At 49.7% G+C, this 18,373-nt stretch overlaps 1 protein-coding gene and 1 pseudogene across 2 annotated transcripts; both read right to left on the bottom strand.

The window, feature by feature from the left end:
* Positions 1-3,167: 3,167 nt before the first annotated feature.
* LOC123160459 (cysteine-rich receptor-like protein kinase 28) lies at positions 3,168-9,598 on the bottom strand. 2 transcript variants are annotated; one of them, XM_044578277.1, is made up of 8 exons: positions 9,407-9,598; positions 5,742-5,845; positions 5,385-5,643; positions 5,031-5,259; positions 4,812-4,962; positions 4,528-4,713; positions 4,334-4,416; positions 3,168-4,236 (listed from the first exon to the last, which is right to left on the bottom strand). In XM_044578277.1, exons 3-8 carry the CDS (start codon positions 5,545-5,547, stop codon positions 3,546-3,548), a joined length of 1,503 nt encoding a protein of 500 aa, XP_044434212.1. In that variant the 5' UTR covers positions 5,548-5,643; positions 5,742-5,845; positions 9,407-9,598; the 3' UTR covers positions 3,168-3,545. The 2 variants fall into 2 exon arrangements, with proteins under 2 accessions (XP_044434212.1, XP_044434211.1); XM_044578276.1 differs by lacking the exon at positions 9,407-9,598 and having other exon boundaries at positions 3,168-4,233; positions 5,742-5,870.
* Positions 6,809-9,551, bottom strand: LOC123160460 (subtilisin-like protease 4; annotated as a pseudogene).
* Positions 9,599-18,373: the final 8,775 nt, after the last annotated feature.

Here is an 18,373-nt window from a genome sequence, read left to right as displayed (position 1 = left end):
AACAGCGGGATCTGGATACCCATGTTGGCTCCCACATGTTCCACGATGATCTCATCGGATGAACCACGATGTCAAGGACTCAATCGATCCCGTATACAATTCCCTTTGTCTATCGGTATGTTACTTGCCCGAGATTCGATCGTCGGTATCCAATACCTTGTTCAATCTCGTTACCGGCAAGTCACTTTACTCGTTCCGTAACACATCATCCCGTGATCAACTCCTTGGTCACATTGCGCATATGATGATGTCCTACCGAGTGGGCCCAGAGATACCTCTCCGTTTACACGGAGTGACAAATCCCAGTCTCGATCCGCATAAAACAATAGATGCTTTCGGAGATACCTGTAGTGCACCTTTATAGTCACCCAGTTACGTTGTGACGTTTGATACACCCAAAGCACTCCTACGGTATCCAGGAGTTACACGATCTCATGGTCAAAGGAAGAGATACTTGACATTGGCAAAGCTCTAGCAAACGAATTACACGATCTTTGTGCTATGCTTAGGATTGGGTCTTGTCCATCACATCATTCTCCTAATGATGTGATCCCGTTATCAACGACATCCAATGTCCATAGCCAGGAAACCATGACTATCTGTTGATCACAACGAGCTAGTCAACTAGAGGCTCACTAGGGACATATTGTGGTCTATGTATTCACACGTGTATTACGATTTCCGGATAATACAGTTATAGCATGAATAAAAGACAATTATCATGAACAAGGAAATATAATAATACTTTTATTATTGCCTCTAGGGCATATTTCTAACATCGGCCTCGCACACGGAGCCAGTCCGGTGTTTTTCGCCCGAAGGAGTGGACGGATGGCACGGTTGCGTGGCTCTGCTGGTTTGACTCTCACTCAGAAGAAGTACTCCTTGGACTTGTTGCGTCGTGCTGGAATGCTTAAATGCAAACCTGTTTACACTCCGATGTCTGCCACTGATCGGTTGTCTGCTCTTGATGGTGACTCCCTCTCGTCTGATGATGCTACTGAGTATCGCAGTATTGTTGGTGGTCTGCAATATCTCACTATTACCAGGCCTGATATCTCCTATGTAGTTAACCGTGTTTGTCAGTTTTTGCATGCACCCAGGACGTCTCACTGGTCAGCTGTGAAGCGTATATTGCGCTATGTCAGTCTTACTGCTGCCTATGGTTTGCTTCTTCAGCCTGCACCGTCGTATGAGCTCTCGGCTTTCTCTGATGCCGATTGGGCTGGGAGTCCAGATGACAGGCGATCCACGGGGGGTTATGCGGTATTTCTGGGTCCTAACTTGATCGCCTGGAATGCTCGCAAGGAAGCAACTGTGTCTCGCAGTAGTACTGAGGCTGAGTACAAAGCTGTTGCTGATGCAACTGCTGAGATCATATGGGTACAGTCTCTGTTGAGAGAGTTGCGTGTTCCTCAAGCTCGTCCTCCGGTTCTGTGGTGTGACAACATTGGTGCTACATATCTTTCTTCTAATCCAGTGTTTCATGCGAGGACAAAACACATTGAGGTGGATTATTACTTTGTTCGGGAACGTGTTGCATAGAAGCTACTCTGTATCAAGTTCATCTCATCAAAGGATCAACTTGCTGACATCTTCACAAAGCCTCTTCCACAACCACAGTTTGTAGGCTGTAGGCGCAATCTTAACTTGCTTTGTACCTCAGGACATAGTTAAGATTGAGGGAGGGTGTTAGACTGTATATACGTAGCCTTTGTATATCTGTATTGTAACATTGTATTGTACCTCTTGGGTACCTCTATATAATGAGATAGCCACACCCCAGGTTATGGGTGTTGAGCAGTTCCCAAATTACTTTGTCTTACAATCTCTGCGGCGATGATGGTGACCACTTCGGGACGAGCAACACCAGCAAGGAGGACGCGTCATCGATGGCCCCAGGACGTGCGGTCATGTCCATGTTCTTCCCCGGTGTTGGTTTCATCCACCCGAGAGGAAGCAACAAATAGGTCTCGTCTTCTACCTTGCCTTCATCCGTGGCATCTTGAGCTCCGGCCATTGTGCATCCACCTGGCTCTCGTCGTCGTTCCGATTCACAGACCCTCACCCAACTCACCATCGACCTCCCCAAGGTGAGCCATGTCTCTTCCTCCGTTTCTTGTTGTTTGTGTGTTGTCCACTCGAATTCGTACATGGCTTCCATATCCAAAGCTTCGAAGCTCGACCAGCATATCATCCGTTCCTGTACGTGTCCCACGCACACACTGCGGCACCCTTGGCATCCGCGGTATGCACAAAGCTAACGCAACCCCTCGCTACACACACCCCCAGCCATGCCGTTCCAGCCGACCGTCGTGGCCAAGCCAGGCTCAACCTTGCACGCCCTTAGCCACGCCCTCACACCCACCACACCTGCGCCACTGTGTCCTCGACACCACGCACACGGCCCGCGTTGTAGATGCATGCACACTCCACTTGTGCGCCAGTGAGCTGCCGTGGAGCTTCCATGCATGCGTGCTAGGAGCTTGGAGCTGCTCAAGGGTGACCGAGGAGTAGTGGACCGCGATGGGGGTGCAGCGGCGGCAGTCTGTGGCTGGTCCAAGGCGGCGGGGACTGAATAGGAGGTGCGGGGGCACCTTCGAAGCAATTTGTTTACTCTAGCCTCTGCTGTGGGCGCGTATATCTAAGGGATCAAGAGGCGGCTGGAGTAAAAATTATCCTCCTCTGAAGCTTCTAAGGGATCGGTTAGGTGTCAGTTAGAGGAGGAACGTCTTTAGGGGATTTGTTAGAGATGCACCTAATGTCAGTGGAAAATCAGGGCACAGTGGACTACTAGGGGTAACCACATGCATTGCCGCATCGTTGTTCAGTTGTGGAATTAATTATATTTTTCTCAAAAGGGTTATTAAGACATTTCATATTCAGCGGATACTGTGGAGGTGGTCGAGAAAACGCGGTCCATGCGGACAGTATGGGTTAGCCATGTAGGATATCACTTCCAGTTTTGTGCCGGCTCATAGGGGAACAGCCAGCCGCGAGCAGTGTAAAATCCCCACAAAAAAGCATCATGTTAGCCACGAATCGGCCACAAATCGAACTCGCGACCTCCCGCTGATGGACGCATGAAGCTTGCACCAGAGCTTGGTGATTGTTAGTGACTACTCCTTCCGTTTACAAATATAGATGTTTTGGATATGTTAATATCGAAAATACAAAGGTGAACATGGTTCCATGTGCACTCACAATAATAGTAAATTCCAAAAAATACAAGAATTTTCTTACAAATTCAAAAAAATCGGGTTATCAAACCTGCTCGAACATTCTATTCACGTGTGAAGTTTCATGAAGTATTGACACCCGTGGTATTCTTAGTGAAGAAAACACAATTGAGACCATACTATTCATCAAACAGTGTTTTTTAATATATCTTCGATTTTAACATTTTTGTCCGAACGTGGGGACTCCTCCGTAGCTGCGCTGGCCCACGGGCTGCTCACGATGGGCCAGCCTTGAGTCATGTAGAGGCTGTAGTAGTTGTTGAGATGCTTTGTCTAAAAAAAGAGTTGTGGAGGTGCTACCCACCATCACAGGCGTGACAGAGACTTGCGAGGTGAGCACACCATAAAGGAATCAACGGTATTCTCCCCCTGATCCAGCTGGCCCTGCGGCACCTCGGCCAGGTCAACGGTATTCTCCTCCTGATATGATAGGCCCTTTACTTCCTCGGCCCAGAGCTTAACAACACCATGCAGCTGGTCCCGTGGCACCTCGTTCAGGTCAACGGTATTCTCCTCTTGATATGAGAGGTCCTTTACTTCCTTCGCCCAGAGCTTACCAACACCATTCAGCTGGTCCCGCTGCACCTCATCAAGGTCAATGGTATTCTCCTCTTGATATGAGAGGTCCTTTACTTCCTCGGCCCAGAGCTTAACAACATCATTCAGCTGGTCCCGCGGCACCTCATCCAGGTCAACGGTGTTCTCCTCTTGATATAAGAGGTCCTTTACTTCCTCGGCCCAGAGCTTCACGACCTCATCCAGCTGGTCTCGCGACACCTCGGCCAGGTCGTGCCGGCCAGCTTGCATGCGCACCAACTCTTTGTAGAGGTACTCTACCTCTTTCTTGCAGTTTACATGCAAGTTGTACTTGTCGCTGGGGAGCTCGACCAGCTTGGGGGTCAGAGAGAGGGAGACCATGGCACCAATTACGAAACCAATTGACTCTGCTGCATGATACTTCACGAGAGTGGAAATGCGATTTGTTCTCGCGTATCTGCTAAGATGCAAGCAAAATGATGAGTTATTGTGAAAAGTGGAAAGAACAAGTCCTATGTGTAATGGCATGATTGTCATTGCGAAACAAAAATAAGTACCTGGTATGCTCTTTTGTACACTCTATTTTTTGTTCTTCAATCGCAAGTTGTTTTTCCGGGGAGTGCTCAGTTTCTTCTGAGATCTTGAATGAGCAAAGGCACAACCAAAAGGAAACTCATGTTGCAGGTGAACAAAAAATTACCCATGGACACATGGGAGCATAGTCAGCAGTGTGACAATATAAATAAAATACCTTGCCTATAGCTGAACTTCCAGCATCCTCAATCTTATTCAATTCATCCACAATATCCGCTATGGTAGGCCTTTTCTCTCGGTCAAACTCCACACACCTTAAAGCTATTTCAATGCATGTTTTAACTTGCTCTGATGTGTACGATGACATTGTTTCCTGCAGCCGTTTTCTCCAGTTTTCATGTACCTGCAAAGTGGCGAGTGGCATAGAAAGTAAGACACGACAGGATTATTATATTTGTGGAAAGGGGGTTAATGTCCATGATACAAAAATATTTTCCTTACATGCTCAATAAATTCTTGAGGGGACATTTGTTCACATCTGGAATAGCCCTCATGACCTGCCACTATCCGAACGATTATAACACCCAAACTGAATATGTCAAACTTCGTTGTGATTGCGCCTCTATTGATGTATTCTGGTGGCATGTATCCACTGCATGGTATATATTTAATTTGTTTTGAAGAATAAATTGATTATTTAGAATTGAGGCATCAACTTACACTGTTCCCACAAATTTGCTTGTGATATGGGTTTTTTCTGATTGGAAAAGTCTTGACAGACCAAAATCTCCAATTTTTGGGACCATGTTCTTGTCCAGCAATATATTTCCAGGTTTCAAGTCAAGATGGTAAATAGAATCTTTGCATCCATTATGAAGGTAATTTAAGCCCTCACTAACTCCCTTAATAATTTTGAAGCGTGTGTGCCAATCTAGTCCGCATGATTCATCTGCAGAGGTAAACATGCAGTGTAGCAAGACGTAAATCTAGGGATCTAAGAAGTACATAAATTTAGGGATTATTCCTCCTCTACATGCAAAACAATTGAATGTGCTGAATAGGGCATAGTCATACCAGAAATATGCTTGTCAAGGCTTCCACTCTTCAAGTATTCAAAGCACAGACATTTTTCTACCACATGGGCAAAAACATATTCATCATTGTACTTAATGCGTTGATGTCCTAGATAATAACAGTAGCCGATCAACCGGGTAATATTTGGATGTTGGGCTGTCATAAGGTTATTAAACTCATTCCTAAATTGTGTGTCATCAAGCCCCGGCACGCAGTGAAGCTTTTTGATAGCAATCTCTTCCCCATCATCCAGTACTCCCTGTTAGAAAAATTACATGGGTTCTTATAGTATAATTGCAACATGAAAGCAAGATTGTTCAAAAAATATAATAATATGAAAGCAATAGTCAAATGTACCTTGTAGACTATTCCGAACCCACCACGACCAATTTCGTGCTTCTCAGAAAAATTATCTGTAATTTGTCTCAACAACTCGAGTGTAAACTCCCTTGTCGTCGCACCTGAATGTTCTAACTTGTTCACCATGGTATCTTTTATATATATGTATATGTATATATATATATATATATATATATATATATATATATATATATATATATATATATATATATCCTGCTAGGATTGACCAGGTTAAACGTTTCATCTTTCTAGTAAGGCCGAAAACATTTGGCATAGTTGAGAGGCATACATGCATAACTTGTACGGAAAGCAGACACGCTGCATCATACTTTAGCATAAAAAATAGACCTATGCCTCGCCCCTGCGATGGGATGCCGAGTGCTTGTAAGAACGCCAAGAAAGTGTGACCTGGTAGTAAAGGCCAAAGGGATCCACCATGGCGAGCTTGCAGGCAGGCCGGTATGGCATATGGAAGCGGTACGGGTGAGAAGGAAGAGATGCTTGGGTCTGGGTGAGCAGACGGCAGCGGCGTTCGCTGGCAGCCGCAAAAGCCGCTCGTGGAATAGAGAAGCGCCGCCGTGTGGACTTGTATTTGGTTTGGGATTCAGAGTTCCAAGGGATCGATTATTACGGGCCCACTACCTGGTATGGGGGCATTTATGACCTTTCCTCTCTATTACATTTGTTTTTGATTCCTGAGTTACTTTTTAGAAGAGGTAATAGCATCAGGAGTCCCAGAACTTGTCCTGAATGTGATGATTTGGTCTCAAACTTGCAAAAGGTAACTATTGAGTCACACAACTTGCAGCCAATGTGCAATTTTGGTCCTACCCAATCAGACGACGACAAGTGGAGCCAAGTCAGCACAGCCCACTCCACCTGGTCAGCACCGTACTTTTTGCAATTACCCCCCTGGACTTAGCACAAATAAACCCGCACAACACCACCTGAGTTTAACTGCGTGGTATATTCCTGGAATATCCTGCTCCACTCACTCACCTTTGTGCTAAGGAGGAAATAATTTGTCCTTGGCGTTTCCGATATTTGCATGATCCACCATCATGCATGCAGTGAGCGTAGCCAACTAGTCATGCAGTTCATTGCAAATCTCGACCCTCAGATAAAAAAAGTAAACACATACATGGATTCCCTCTATTTTCGGAGGACAAGATGTTCTGGAGACACATTTTTATTGATTCGCGCTATTTACAAAATCGCTCCAGTTTGCATGCAGCCTGCACAAAACCACCGAAGCGCAGCAGCCTACCGATGCTAGCTAGCTATACATGCTGCCGGCCGCAGAATTACTACGCGGCCTTGGGCGGAACCACGATGGGGCTCCGCACGATGTGGTCGTCGAAGACCCACTTCAGGTTGCCCTCGGCGCCGGCGACGCTCGGCAGTCCCGCCCACCGCACCGTCACCGTGAAGCTCTGCTTCTCCTTGGCCTCCGCGAACCGCAGCATCGGCAGCTGCACAGTCACCGACACGTCTTTGGGCATGTCCACCACGGCGGTGTACACCGAGTTCGGCTTCCCGACGTTGGTCACCGTGCGGTTGACTGTGATCGGCTGGGCCAACAGGTTGACGATGAGGGACGGGTAGTTCAGCTCTGCCTCGGTGGTGGCCTTGAGGCTGGCGCAGGTGACCGGGCGGTGGGCGATCTCGGTGACGCCCTCGTCGCCGATGCCGAGGCCGCAGAGGTAGGGGAGGTAGTCGTCGGCGTGGAGGTCGTAGACTAGGCCGGGTCAAAGGCGAGCGCGGGGTTGACGTAGCCCGCGCCCATGGCGTAGAAGGTGGCGAGGCGGTACTGCTCGTCCTTGAGGGGCACGCCGGTGCGGTCCACTGCGTCCGACGTCGTCATGATGGAGGATTTGATCGCCGCCGGTGACCAGTCCGGGTGCAGGCTCTTGATGAGTGCGGCGATGCCGTTCAGGTGCGGCGTCGACATGGACGTGCCAGACTCCACGAAGAAAGAGAGGCCGACGCCCCCGTCGGAGAACTCCGTGTGCGACTCGCTCGGCGCCCACGCCGCGAGTATGTTCATGCCGGGCCCCGTGATGTCCGGCTTCAGGATGCCCGGGCTGGCCTTGCTCGGACCTCGGGACGAGAAGAAAGTAACGGCCGGCGCCGGCAGCGCGCCCATGACTGTGCCCTTGAACGCGATGCTCGCCGTCGGGTTGGCCGTGGAGTTGATGTAGGCCGCGATCTTGGTCCCGGCATCGCAGCTCAGGTGCGAGGCAGGGAGGACATGCGGGTCAGCGAAGGTGGTGTACCCCCTCGGCTGCTCTGTTCATCACGATCATGCCCACGCCGCCGTACGCGGACACGGTCTGGCCAGCCTCGATGCGGCCGTTCAGAACTCTGCTCTCGCAGAGCACCACCTTGTCGCTCACCTCGGCTCCGCGCAGCACGCTGCAATCGCGGCTTGTGTCGGAGCCGTCGGCGGCGGGGTACATAAGCGGAAGCGGCTTTGCGGCGGAGTTGTTGCCTGGCTGGAACAGGGACTCGCCGTCGAACTCCTCGCCGTTTCCGAGCCTCACGGTGGTGCGTATGGCGTGGTCCATGGTGCCGGCCGCGACGGTGAGCATCCAAGGCGCCCCGTTGCCGACGGAGCCCGGGTCCGGACCCGCGTTCCCCGCCGCGCAGCTGACGAAGATGCCGCGCTCCATGGCCTGGAACGCCGCGATGGCGATGGGGTCGTACAGCCTGAGGCAGCCCTCTGTGGTCCGCAGCGCCTCGGCCTCCTCCTCTGTGAGCCGCGCGGCGAAGCCGGTGAACACGTGGTTGTAGGAGTAAATGATGCGCGGGCCGTGGTCCTCGGCGCCGCCGCCCGCCTCGGGCTCCGATTCGAGCGCGGCCGTCCGCGGGAGGAAGGAGCGGTGCCACTCCTCGACGGAGTCGACGGGGCCGCCCCTCGGGGCGAGGTGCAGGATGTAGTTCTTCCTCGCCCGCAGGTACGACGCGCCGAGCAGAGGCTGCAGGGAGAGGAGGAGGCGATGACCCACCGGGACTCCGCGGCGGCAATGGCGGCGACGCAGTTAAACTCAGGTGGTGTAGTGCGGGTTTATTTGTGCTAAGGCCAGGGGGGTAATTGAAAAATGTGCTGCGCTGACCGGCTCTGCTGACTAGGCTCCACTTGTCGTCGTCTGATTGGCTAGGACTAAATTTGCACATTGGATGCAAGTTGTGGGACTCAATAGTTGGCTTTTGCAAGTTTTGGACCAGATCGTCACATCTAGGACAAGTTGTGGGACTCCTGGTGCTATTACCTCTTTTTAGAAGAACCAGAGTGAAGTGAGAATCGGATGTAGTTTGTGTATTTCCTTCAAGGGAAATAGTAACTGAGGATCACCTCTGGAAACATGTGTTGGGGAATTCGTCGGCAAGCAGAGGTCATGGCATGGAGTATCTAAGATCCAAACGACCAATAATAGTACAGATGAAAGAGGTGACAGTCATGAAAGAATTCGCTACATGTCGGATCTCCTGTGGTCGACTCAACAAAATCTCGGTATGCACCAACCAATTAACACAAAAGCTCACTTTGATGTTCTTCCGACCACAAAATTTGAACGATCTGCCTGGCAAGCGAAAGGAGAGTAGAGACAGATCTGGGGGAAAAGATGCCTAAGCGAGAGTTGCATACACTGGGGGCAAACCTGATGATCAATCGAAGAACTGCTAAAGTCCTGGATCGACTGAAGAACTGTTGAAGTCCTGGATGGAATGGATCTGGCTGGAGAGCGAGATTGACGACGCGGCTCGCTGGTTGACGGGAAAGATATAGTACTACTCATGTCCGGCCGCAGGCTAGGGTTGCAAGTGGACAAGTGCGCGTGGTCCGCGTTGGGAATTATTTAAGCAGCACCATTATTACAGTAAGCGACAATTAGTTCAGTTCCTGCCGTACAGTAAGCGACAATTAGTTTAGTTCAGTAACCCACAATTAGCGACAATTAGTTTAGTTCAGTTCCCATCCGAAATTGCATAGGGGCACTCGGCGACTACACACTGGAATTTGCACCATCAATTCTCATCGGGATCTGCAATCACTATATTAGCTGATTTGTATTCAAAGTTTCGTAGGCACGTATTTGTCATGCACTGCTCTGTATGTTGGTAGCACAGTCCATGTGCTTCTGTCCTTGAGGGTGATCTTTCTGACATATGCACTTCTGTCCTTGAGGGTGATCTTTCTGACAAATATGGTTGAGACCGCTATATCCCCAATTTCGCATCAGTCTTCAATACACAGGCGCCTCCCCATCAGTCCTTAGAGCATCTCCAACCGTTCGGCCCCCAAGCACAGCGGTCAACGCTATTTCGGGCCATCGACCGACGCTTTTTAGGCACTGGGGTGATCTAGGTCCCAGTCACGGCCCCAAGGGCCAGCCCCAACCCATTTAAATTCAAACGCGACATTTCCCGCTACCAAAAAAAGCGGCAAGTCCGGCGATCATCGTCACAAAGTCCGGCGATCCCCATGCCACAGGTCGGCGACCAAATAACTTGAAAGTTCGGCGTTCAAAAAGAAGGACGCGTAGGCGGTGCATCAAACGGCGACGCCGTCCTCCAACGTCGGACTGGCGGGAGTCGGCGTGCGCGGGCTGGTCGGCGTCGGCACAACTTCTGTGCTGGGCGTCATGGAGGCGCTGGTCGGCGTCAGCGCGGCTTCTGTACTGGGCGTCGTGGAGGCGTCGCTCGGTCTTGGCGTGGTCGGCGTGGGAGTTGGCGCTGCCGTCGACAGGATCTGGTTCAGGATGAGGCCACGCTCCACCATGAACCACGCCTTGACTTGCTCATCCATCGCCGACATGTCCGCCCTCCCCCCCATCAGGAATGTCAGGTCGGTGTTCCTCTTCTTCGCGACGACATTGGTCCAGAGCAGGTTGAGCTTGACGACGCTGTTCGCCATCAACGCCGACCATCGAGCCGCGGTTTACTCTTCCCTCTAGGTGGCGCGGGTCGTGGCATCGGCGATGCAGTGTTCGATGGACTCTTGCAGACGCGCGGTAGCCGGCGCCGGGCGTTTGCCGCCTTGGCTCCTTTGTTGCCGTCTGGGCACCACGCCGGGCGCGGGCGCGTCCGGCTTGTACGTCCCTTGGCCTTGGCGAGGGTGCGCCACACATCCGCCCACTTCTCGCAGTTCTCAATCCGGGAGAACACGTGGAGGTACTTGAAATCTTGGTCGGAGCTGCTGTCCTGGCGATACATGGCGAACATCTGGACCATCTGGGCCGAGGAACAGGTGAGGCTAGCGATGCACACGACGAAAAATGGCGCGAGAGACCGGTGGCGTCATACCTGACTCTCGTAGCTGGCGCCGCTCTCCGGGCGAGCCACGACCTCATCGACGATCCCATGCCATTTGTTGCACGTCGTTTGGATGAGCGCCCAATTGTTGGACATGGCCTTGGAGCTGTGGTCCATGTGGACACCGGAGAAGTACGGGTCGACAAACTTGCGCTCATCGAACTCCACCTTGATGTGTTCCCAGTACGTGTCGGCGGTCTGGTTCGTGCCGGTGGTCGGGTCGAGGAAGACGATCTTCCACGCTTCGGCGAGGCACTCGTATTCTTGGGCTGCCCACTTGACACGCAGCTCGCCGGTCCTGGCCACCCGCCTCTTCTTTTTTTTTCATCACAGGAGCAGGCGCCGGCTCCTCCTCCTCCTCCTCGTCCTTCTCCTCCTCCTCTGGCTCCTCTTCATCGTAGTCGAGCCCGTCATCCATGCCGCCGTCAAGGTCGACTGTATCTTCTTGGGCGTAGAACCCAGGAGGGAGGGGGGGGGGGGGGGCGGTGGCGACCGAGCCGGACGCGATGATGTCGTCCATGTCAGCCTCCGTGCCGTCGCTGTTGCCAAGATGTGACAATGATTCTTGCGAGAAGGGCAACGTGCAAGGGCGCAGAGGTGGCGTGGGAGAGGACGCGTAAGCCAACGGTGAGTAGGTGTAGGAGGAGGGAGGGGGTACTGGATGCCAGCGAACGCGAGAGAGGGCTTGCACTGGGCGGGGTGCCCATGTGGAAAGGTGACGTTCGGGTTGAACTCGCCGCGCATCGCCATCGGCGTAGCCAGGCGATGGCGTGCACCCCCAGGGTTGAGTCAATGACGAGAAGTCTGTCGGTGACCCGACGCTCTGCTGGCTCCAGGGAACGTGCGGGTCGTGGCCGCCGGGCGGATTCATCATCCCCGCGCAAGACGCCTCTGCTTGCTCCGCCGCGGCCGCAGCCACCCTGTCGTGAGTCTTCTTGGCGTTGAGCTTGTTCGGCCGATCGGTGGTGACAGACTCCCGGCGCTGAACCTCAGCCCTCTAGTCGGTGTTTGTCATGGCCGGGGGCTTGGACGGTGGCGCCCTCGGCTTCCTCTGCTTTGGCTGGGTGGTATTGGCATCGGTAGCTCGGCGAGGGGTGGCTTCTTCGGCGGCATGGCGGCCGGATGGAGGGGAGAGGGATGAGAATGGCAGGAGAAGGAGGGAATGGAGGGAAATGGAGGGGAAAAGAATGGGATCAGCGGGAAAAGGGCCTTCTCTCGCCGACAGAGCGGTCCACGTGCCTTTTTGCTTCGGCCGGCGCCCCCAGGCGATCCCCAGGGGCTTGGGTTCGGCTCGGGTTCGTCGACTGTTATTTCGGCCCAAACCGACGAGAAAGTAGACCCTGGGGGCGCGGCTGGGCCGTTTTTTGGGCGCCGGCACCAAAAAGTCGCCCTCGGGGGCCTGTTAGGGCGCGACGGGACATGCTCTTAGTCCTCTGTCCCCAAATAATGAACTATGTATTTCCAATATGTATGTAATCTTGTTTTATGTCAATCACTCCGAATCGGGAGCTTGCTCCTTCTTACCCGAAATGCCTATTTGGAATTTTAATAACAAGTGAACTTATTAATGCACGCACAAATTGTAGACAAAGTCACGCATGTCAATAATTTCTAAACCTCGAACTCACACTTAAAAGTTTGCGTTCAACCTCCATCCAATTTCCACTGATCGACTATTTCACTTATCACAAATCATACTTACCGAAGTAACCCGAAGTAACAAACATTTTCACCAACCTAACTTTATCTCCATATCGTTTTATTCACACCATGAATTAAGTCGTTGTACAAAAGTCCTGCAACCAATCAATGCAAGCAGAAATCGCAGACAAATTCAATATACTTGGTCCCACCGCGCAGCAAATCTAGCAGTGCGCCACGATAACCACACATGCTTTCCATCTTCACTTATAAACAGCCAAAATTATCTCACGGCCCTAGAACCCAACCCACATACCACCACTCGCCAGTCGCAACCAACCTCCCACAACCCACACAAACAAAAGAAATCTCCAAGCATATCCCCCATGCGGATCAAACCATAGTCCCGTCTAGATTCTGCTCCCTTGTAAGCAATCGGAACCAAATCCTCTAACATTGAAGGAAAGTCATGGTGCTACAGTATTTGTCTAGTGTAAAATAAAGAAAAAAAGTTAGGGACTGTTAGTAGGTAGTTAGTAGGTTGTTTACGGTTGGTATTTACTGTAGATACAAAAATAATTTAAAATTAGTTTTATTTCACTATCAAATTATTCATATGTAATTACTATAAATGTACACGGTAGATCATCAATTTACAAATTAATTTAAATTATTTTAGCCATAATCACATGGATAGAAAGAAGGAAACTTAGGGTATTATAACTTCTCTAACTTTCCTTCTCAATGTTAAAGGATCCGGTTCCGTAAGCAATCTACCTTCCATTGCCGCCGTTGCCGGATCCATCCACGGATCTGGCGAAGGAATTATAGAACGGCTCCAATTTTTAGCTAATAAGTGGATGGTGCCGAACCACACCACACTAAATATCCTCTTTCTCTGTTTCTAGAATGTTTGGAAGAAGAATAGTTCGCTCGCCCGAGAGTTATCCTGCTTCTGCTCAGATTTATCAATGGAGTCTGAGCCGGGTCTGATGTAACTCGGGGAGGAGCTGTTCATACAGGAACGAATCAATCAAGTTTTTACTAAAACAGAACTTTAGAATCAATCCGTCCGGTTAAGCATTGGGAAGCTGTAGGTGACGGAGGATTGAATTAATTAGCCACACCGACTGTACTGCTAATGTTCCCCTTGCAGCTATATTAAATGCCGAAGCAGGTATGCATTGTTGACTTATACGCCGGGGTCACGTATCAACCGGCAACAAACATTTCCTCCAAAGTTACACAGATTCCGAGATAACAGTGGGGCGGATGTGATTTCGGTAGGGCGCGTCGCCGAGTGCTCTTAGTCTGCTTCCAGTTCCCATCCTGCTTTCACACACCGGTTATCATACAAGGCTTCCTACATCAATTTGTTTTTCCGTGAGGACAAGGAAAAGTCTTGAGAGTGGTAGTAAGGCTGGTCATAGTGAAAAGCAATTTAGACTATTAACGTGCATATGTTACTGCTTTACGTTATTACCTTCATAGTTGGTAGTACTTCCTTCATTCCCTTATACAAGACCATTATAGAAAATATATTTTGCATCTATAGAAGGCCACTAACAGTAACCGACGTAAAAGTTAATGATGTTTCTCGAACTAGCAACTTGTTTAATACTTGCATGCATGTAGTTATAATGACACTGTGCTACTTCCTTTCCTTCCTTGCATGCATGCATGCTTATTAATGATCCCTTTTAACAAGAAAAAAAGTTGGCTTGCAAAGCAGTCATTAATTTTACCTTGGAACCTATAATTTGAGTTTGTGGCCTTGTATAAGGGAATGGAGGAAATAACATATGTATGGTATCATGCAAGCTTCATTTATTTAGATGTAGATTCATTTTGTTTTGGCGTGCTTTATGTTATAGTGACATATTATGTTATCACATACCGTACATCTCTTTTCTCATTAACTACGAACCACCTAAGGAAATTTTCCTGGATGTGCGCTATGTTACTAGCTACTACCTCCGTCCGGGTTTATTGGTCCCCATTGTACTTCGTGCCAAATTTTGACAATGGATTAAACTAACAAAATGTTCACGCATGTCACCAAACATTATATTTTTGAAAACTATGTTTAAATACGAATCCAATGAGATAATTTATTTTGACATGGATTAACATTTTGTTAGTTAAAACTTTAGTCAAAATTTGACACAAACTATAAAGGGGACCTATAAACCAGGACGGAGGTAGTAAGTTACTTTCACTATGGCTAGCCTAAGGTCAACTCCAACGTGCGACCCCAAACGAACGTTTGGGGCGGGCAATGGGGCATTGTCCGGTCACGCCGGAGCAAATCTGGTCGGGTCGCCCAACCGACATACCGTTTCATTTGGGTGCCCTGTTTTCAAGGAAAATTTAATAAAACTGAAATAGACCACGGCCATATCCATGCGAGCGGCCAAAATTCATGCCGAACAGAGCGCCAACCGCACGACACACATGCCAGCCTACAAAATGATCACCCCCACAGTTCACGCCGACACACTAGCCAGCGGCCAACACACTTGCCAGCACACAAAAACGGCCATAGTTCATGTCTCGTGGCCCCTAGTTCATGCCGACACACAAGCCGACATACAAAATGATGTCGCTCTTGTCCCTAGCTCAATCTTCTATATCGAGCGTCGCGTTTTGCTTCTTCTCAAACCAAGTTTGTATCTCCGGGGACATTGTGCTCAAGTCCACTGTCATGATCTCCACCTCCTTCGCCATGAGGGCGAGCGCCACCTCTGTTGCTTTGGTCTTAGCATTGGTGGCCTCAATGTCGAGATTCTTTGTTTGGACGGCCTCTTGAATCTCGAGCTTCCTTGTTTTGACAGTCTCCTCCATCTCGAGCTTCTTTGTTTGGAGTTCCATGTAGGCCTTCATTTGCTCATGTCGTCTGGGTCGAAGCCTTGGCCATGGCCCTCGGGGTGGAATACTTGGCCGTGGCCCTCGTAGATGATGTTCTCCATGAAATCGTCATAGTAGGCCGGGTCATCTTGCGTCGGTGTCGGGTTGGGCGTTTCGTCGAACAGTTTGCAGGCGCCGGGAAGGTTGGCCATAGGAATCTCTCGCGGCCCCTTCTTTTGCAGTCTAGTGGAAGACTGGCCAGAGCCAGACCCAGGCATGTTGTTGAGGTCGATGCTGGCCGCAGGAGTGGGGCTGGCCAGTGTGATCACTCTGTCGTCCGGTGACATGGAGAAGCGGGAAGCACCATGGTCGTGCATCGGATGGAGGCTGGCCATCTGCGGTGTTGTGGAGGAGCTCGGCGACTGCCCCTGTGGAGAGTGAACTGCCGACGAGCAGGTCCTTGCTGTGGCCATGGCGGTGAAGAACGACCGTCGTTGGTCAGTTGAACCCTAGCATGATCATGGCTTTTAGCGACCTGGCCTGTATGGCCTTGGCGATGAGGGCCTCATTACCCTCAACATCGGCCTTGTGGTGCACACCGGCCGCATCGACGGTGGCCTGGGAAGCTGCTTTCCTATCAGCATCTCTCGCCCTACGGCCAGCCCTCTTTGCACTTTCTTGGGCGAGCTCCTTCGGCATGAGCAGCTTCTTGGGTTTCTTCTTCTTTAGGGCCGTGGAGCGATCAGTAGCGGCTTCGTTTGGGGCAGTGGCCATGGTGGGAACGGGAGGTCCGGAGGGATTTTGGGAGAGGAGGGGCAAAGGGCATGTTTGGAATACACCATATCGTGTTACACCGAGTAACATGTTTGGAACAATTTCAACTTACTATGCCACCATATCGTGTATCAGACAAAACCCTTAATTTGAATTGAAAATTGCATGGAGCTCTAATGAAGACAACATCGATGTAACTGGTTAGAACGATCTCTTCATAATCTCTTCTTGTAAGAAAATATGTCGTCGGTGCTACTTTAGTACTCAACGACATTTTTCACTATTGTCCTATGATCAACATGTTGATCACTTTGATGTCCATACCATGGAATACATGATTAATCAGAACACAAAAGTGTGTGGAATCTCCATCACATATTTTTCTCATCAGTGTTTTAGGACACAGAGTCTTGGTAAATTTTTTTCCATGTGACTTCGGCAAGAAACACTCCTTGGCGTTCTCATGCTAAACCGTTTTAGAATCATGTCAATATGTATTTTGGCTTAGCCCTATTAGGCAATTCTATCACCATATATAATTCTGCTAATACTGAGGCTACCTAGCCCAAGCACTTCATCAAAAAACTATCACTACTAGGGAAAAGCCTAGCAGTAGCGCGGGTTATATGCTTATCAGTAGCGCGGGTGGCCGCACTACTGATACGACACTACAACTAATGCTTATCAGTAGCATGGCCTGACCAGCGCTACTGCTAACTAGGGATAGCAATAGCGTTTGTCTGTAACACGTGCTGCTGATAATAGCTGCAACGCCCTTGTGCAAAGAGCGATACTGCTAAGAGCACGCTGGTGCTAATGCCATACCCCGCGCTACTGTTATTAGTTTTTGAATTTTTTTTCTTCTCCATATTTTGTGCTGTTGAATTTTGTTTTGGACTTTATACAATAATCTCTAGCATATCATACACATACAAATGCAATCATAGCATATACACAGCGATACAAGGTGGTGATCATCATAATCATCATCCAACAGGAAGTGGTCTCTCGTTATCATTTTGAAAATAGCGATACAAGTCTCGAATACTTGCAACTACATCGTCTTCCATCGAAACAATGATATATGCAAGAAGAGCTATCACTATGAGTGCGAGCGGAACTATGCAGTACATGATGCGGCCGTTACGAGTCCTCTCTCGCGCTAGGGTGAACCTCAAGTAACTACCTTTTGCTTCTTGTGTGCTTTTGAAGCCTTTATGGCTGGCGCCTGAGAATCCATTCACTTGAGCCTAACACTTATGCCACTCGTTGTACACGCCCGGAACCTTCCCTTTGTTCACGACATAGCACTGCCACCTCGCCATCAAGAAGCTAGGTACCCGTTAGAGATGCATCTTCATCAGGAGAATGTACAATAATATGCAACAAAATATACTAGAGCAACACGAAAAAGAAAGGGTTAGCAACTGGATGCAACATACAGTACGCAAACTAATTAACTAGAGGTACGCAGGTCATCGTACCCAAACTAACAAAGTAGCGTTTGATGACCCACAAGTGTAGGTGTTAAATCGTCGTCCTTTCGATAAGTAAGAGTGTCGAACCCAACGAGGAGAAGAAGGAAATGACAAGCAGTTTTCAGTAAGGTATTCTCTGCAAGCACTGAAATTGTAGGTAACAGATAGTTTTGTGATACGGTGTGACGCCCCCGATTCAATCGTACACTAATCATGCACGCAAACGTGTACGATCAAGATCAGGGACTCACGGGAAGATATCACAACACAACTCTAAAACATAAATAAGTCATACAAGCATCATAATACAAGCCAGGGGCCTTGAGGGCTCGAATACAAGTGCTCGATCATAGACGAGTGAGCGGAAGTAACAATATCTGAGTACAGACATAAGTTAAACAAGTCGCCATAAGATGGCTAGCACAAACTGGATACAGATCGAAAGAGGCGCATGCCTCCTGCCTGGGATCCTCCTAAACTACTCCTGGTCGTCGGCGGGCTGAACGTAGTAGTAGGCACCTCTAGTGTAGTAGTCATCGTCGACGGTGGCGTCCGGCTCCCGGGCTCCAATGT

Source organism: Triticum aestivum, chromosome 7B (genome assembly GCF_018294505.1).
Source record: "Triticum aestivum cultivar Chinese Spring chromosome 7B, IWGSC CS RefSeq v2.1, whole genome shotgun sequence".
NCBI classification, from domain to species: domain Eukaryota; kingdom Viridiplantae; phylum Streptophyta; class Magnoliopsida; order Poales; family Poaceae; genus Triticum; species Triticum aestivum.
This window is presented reverse-complemented; position numbering and strand designations above follow the sequence as displayed.

What these genes read in the sequence shown, in the direction of transcription:
- LOC123160459 (XM_044578276.1), bottom strand. Translation starts at nt 5,870, where the DNA reads ATGGTGAACAAGTTAGAACATTCAGGTGCGACGACAAGGGAGTTTACA. An exon ending in GGTTCGGAATAGTCTACAAG is followed by an intron (nt 5,644 to 5,741) that starts GTACATTTGACT and finishes TTTTTCTAACAG; the next exon opens with GGAGTACTGGATGATGGGGA. An exon ending in AGCAAATTTGTGGGAACAGT is followed by an intron (nt 4,963 to 5,030) that starts GTAAGTTGATGC and finishes TATACCATGCAG; the next exon opens with TGGATACATGCCACCAGAAT.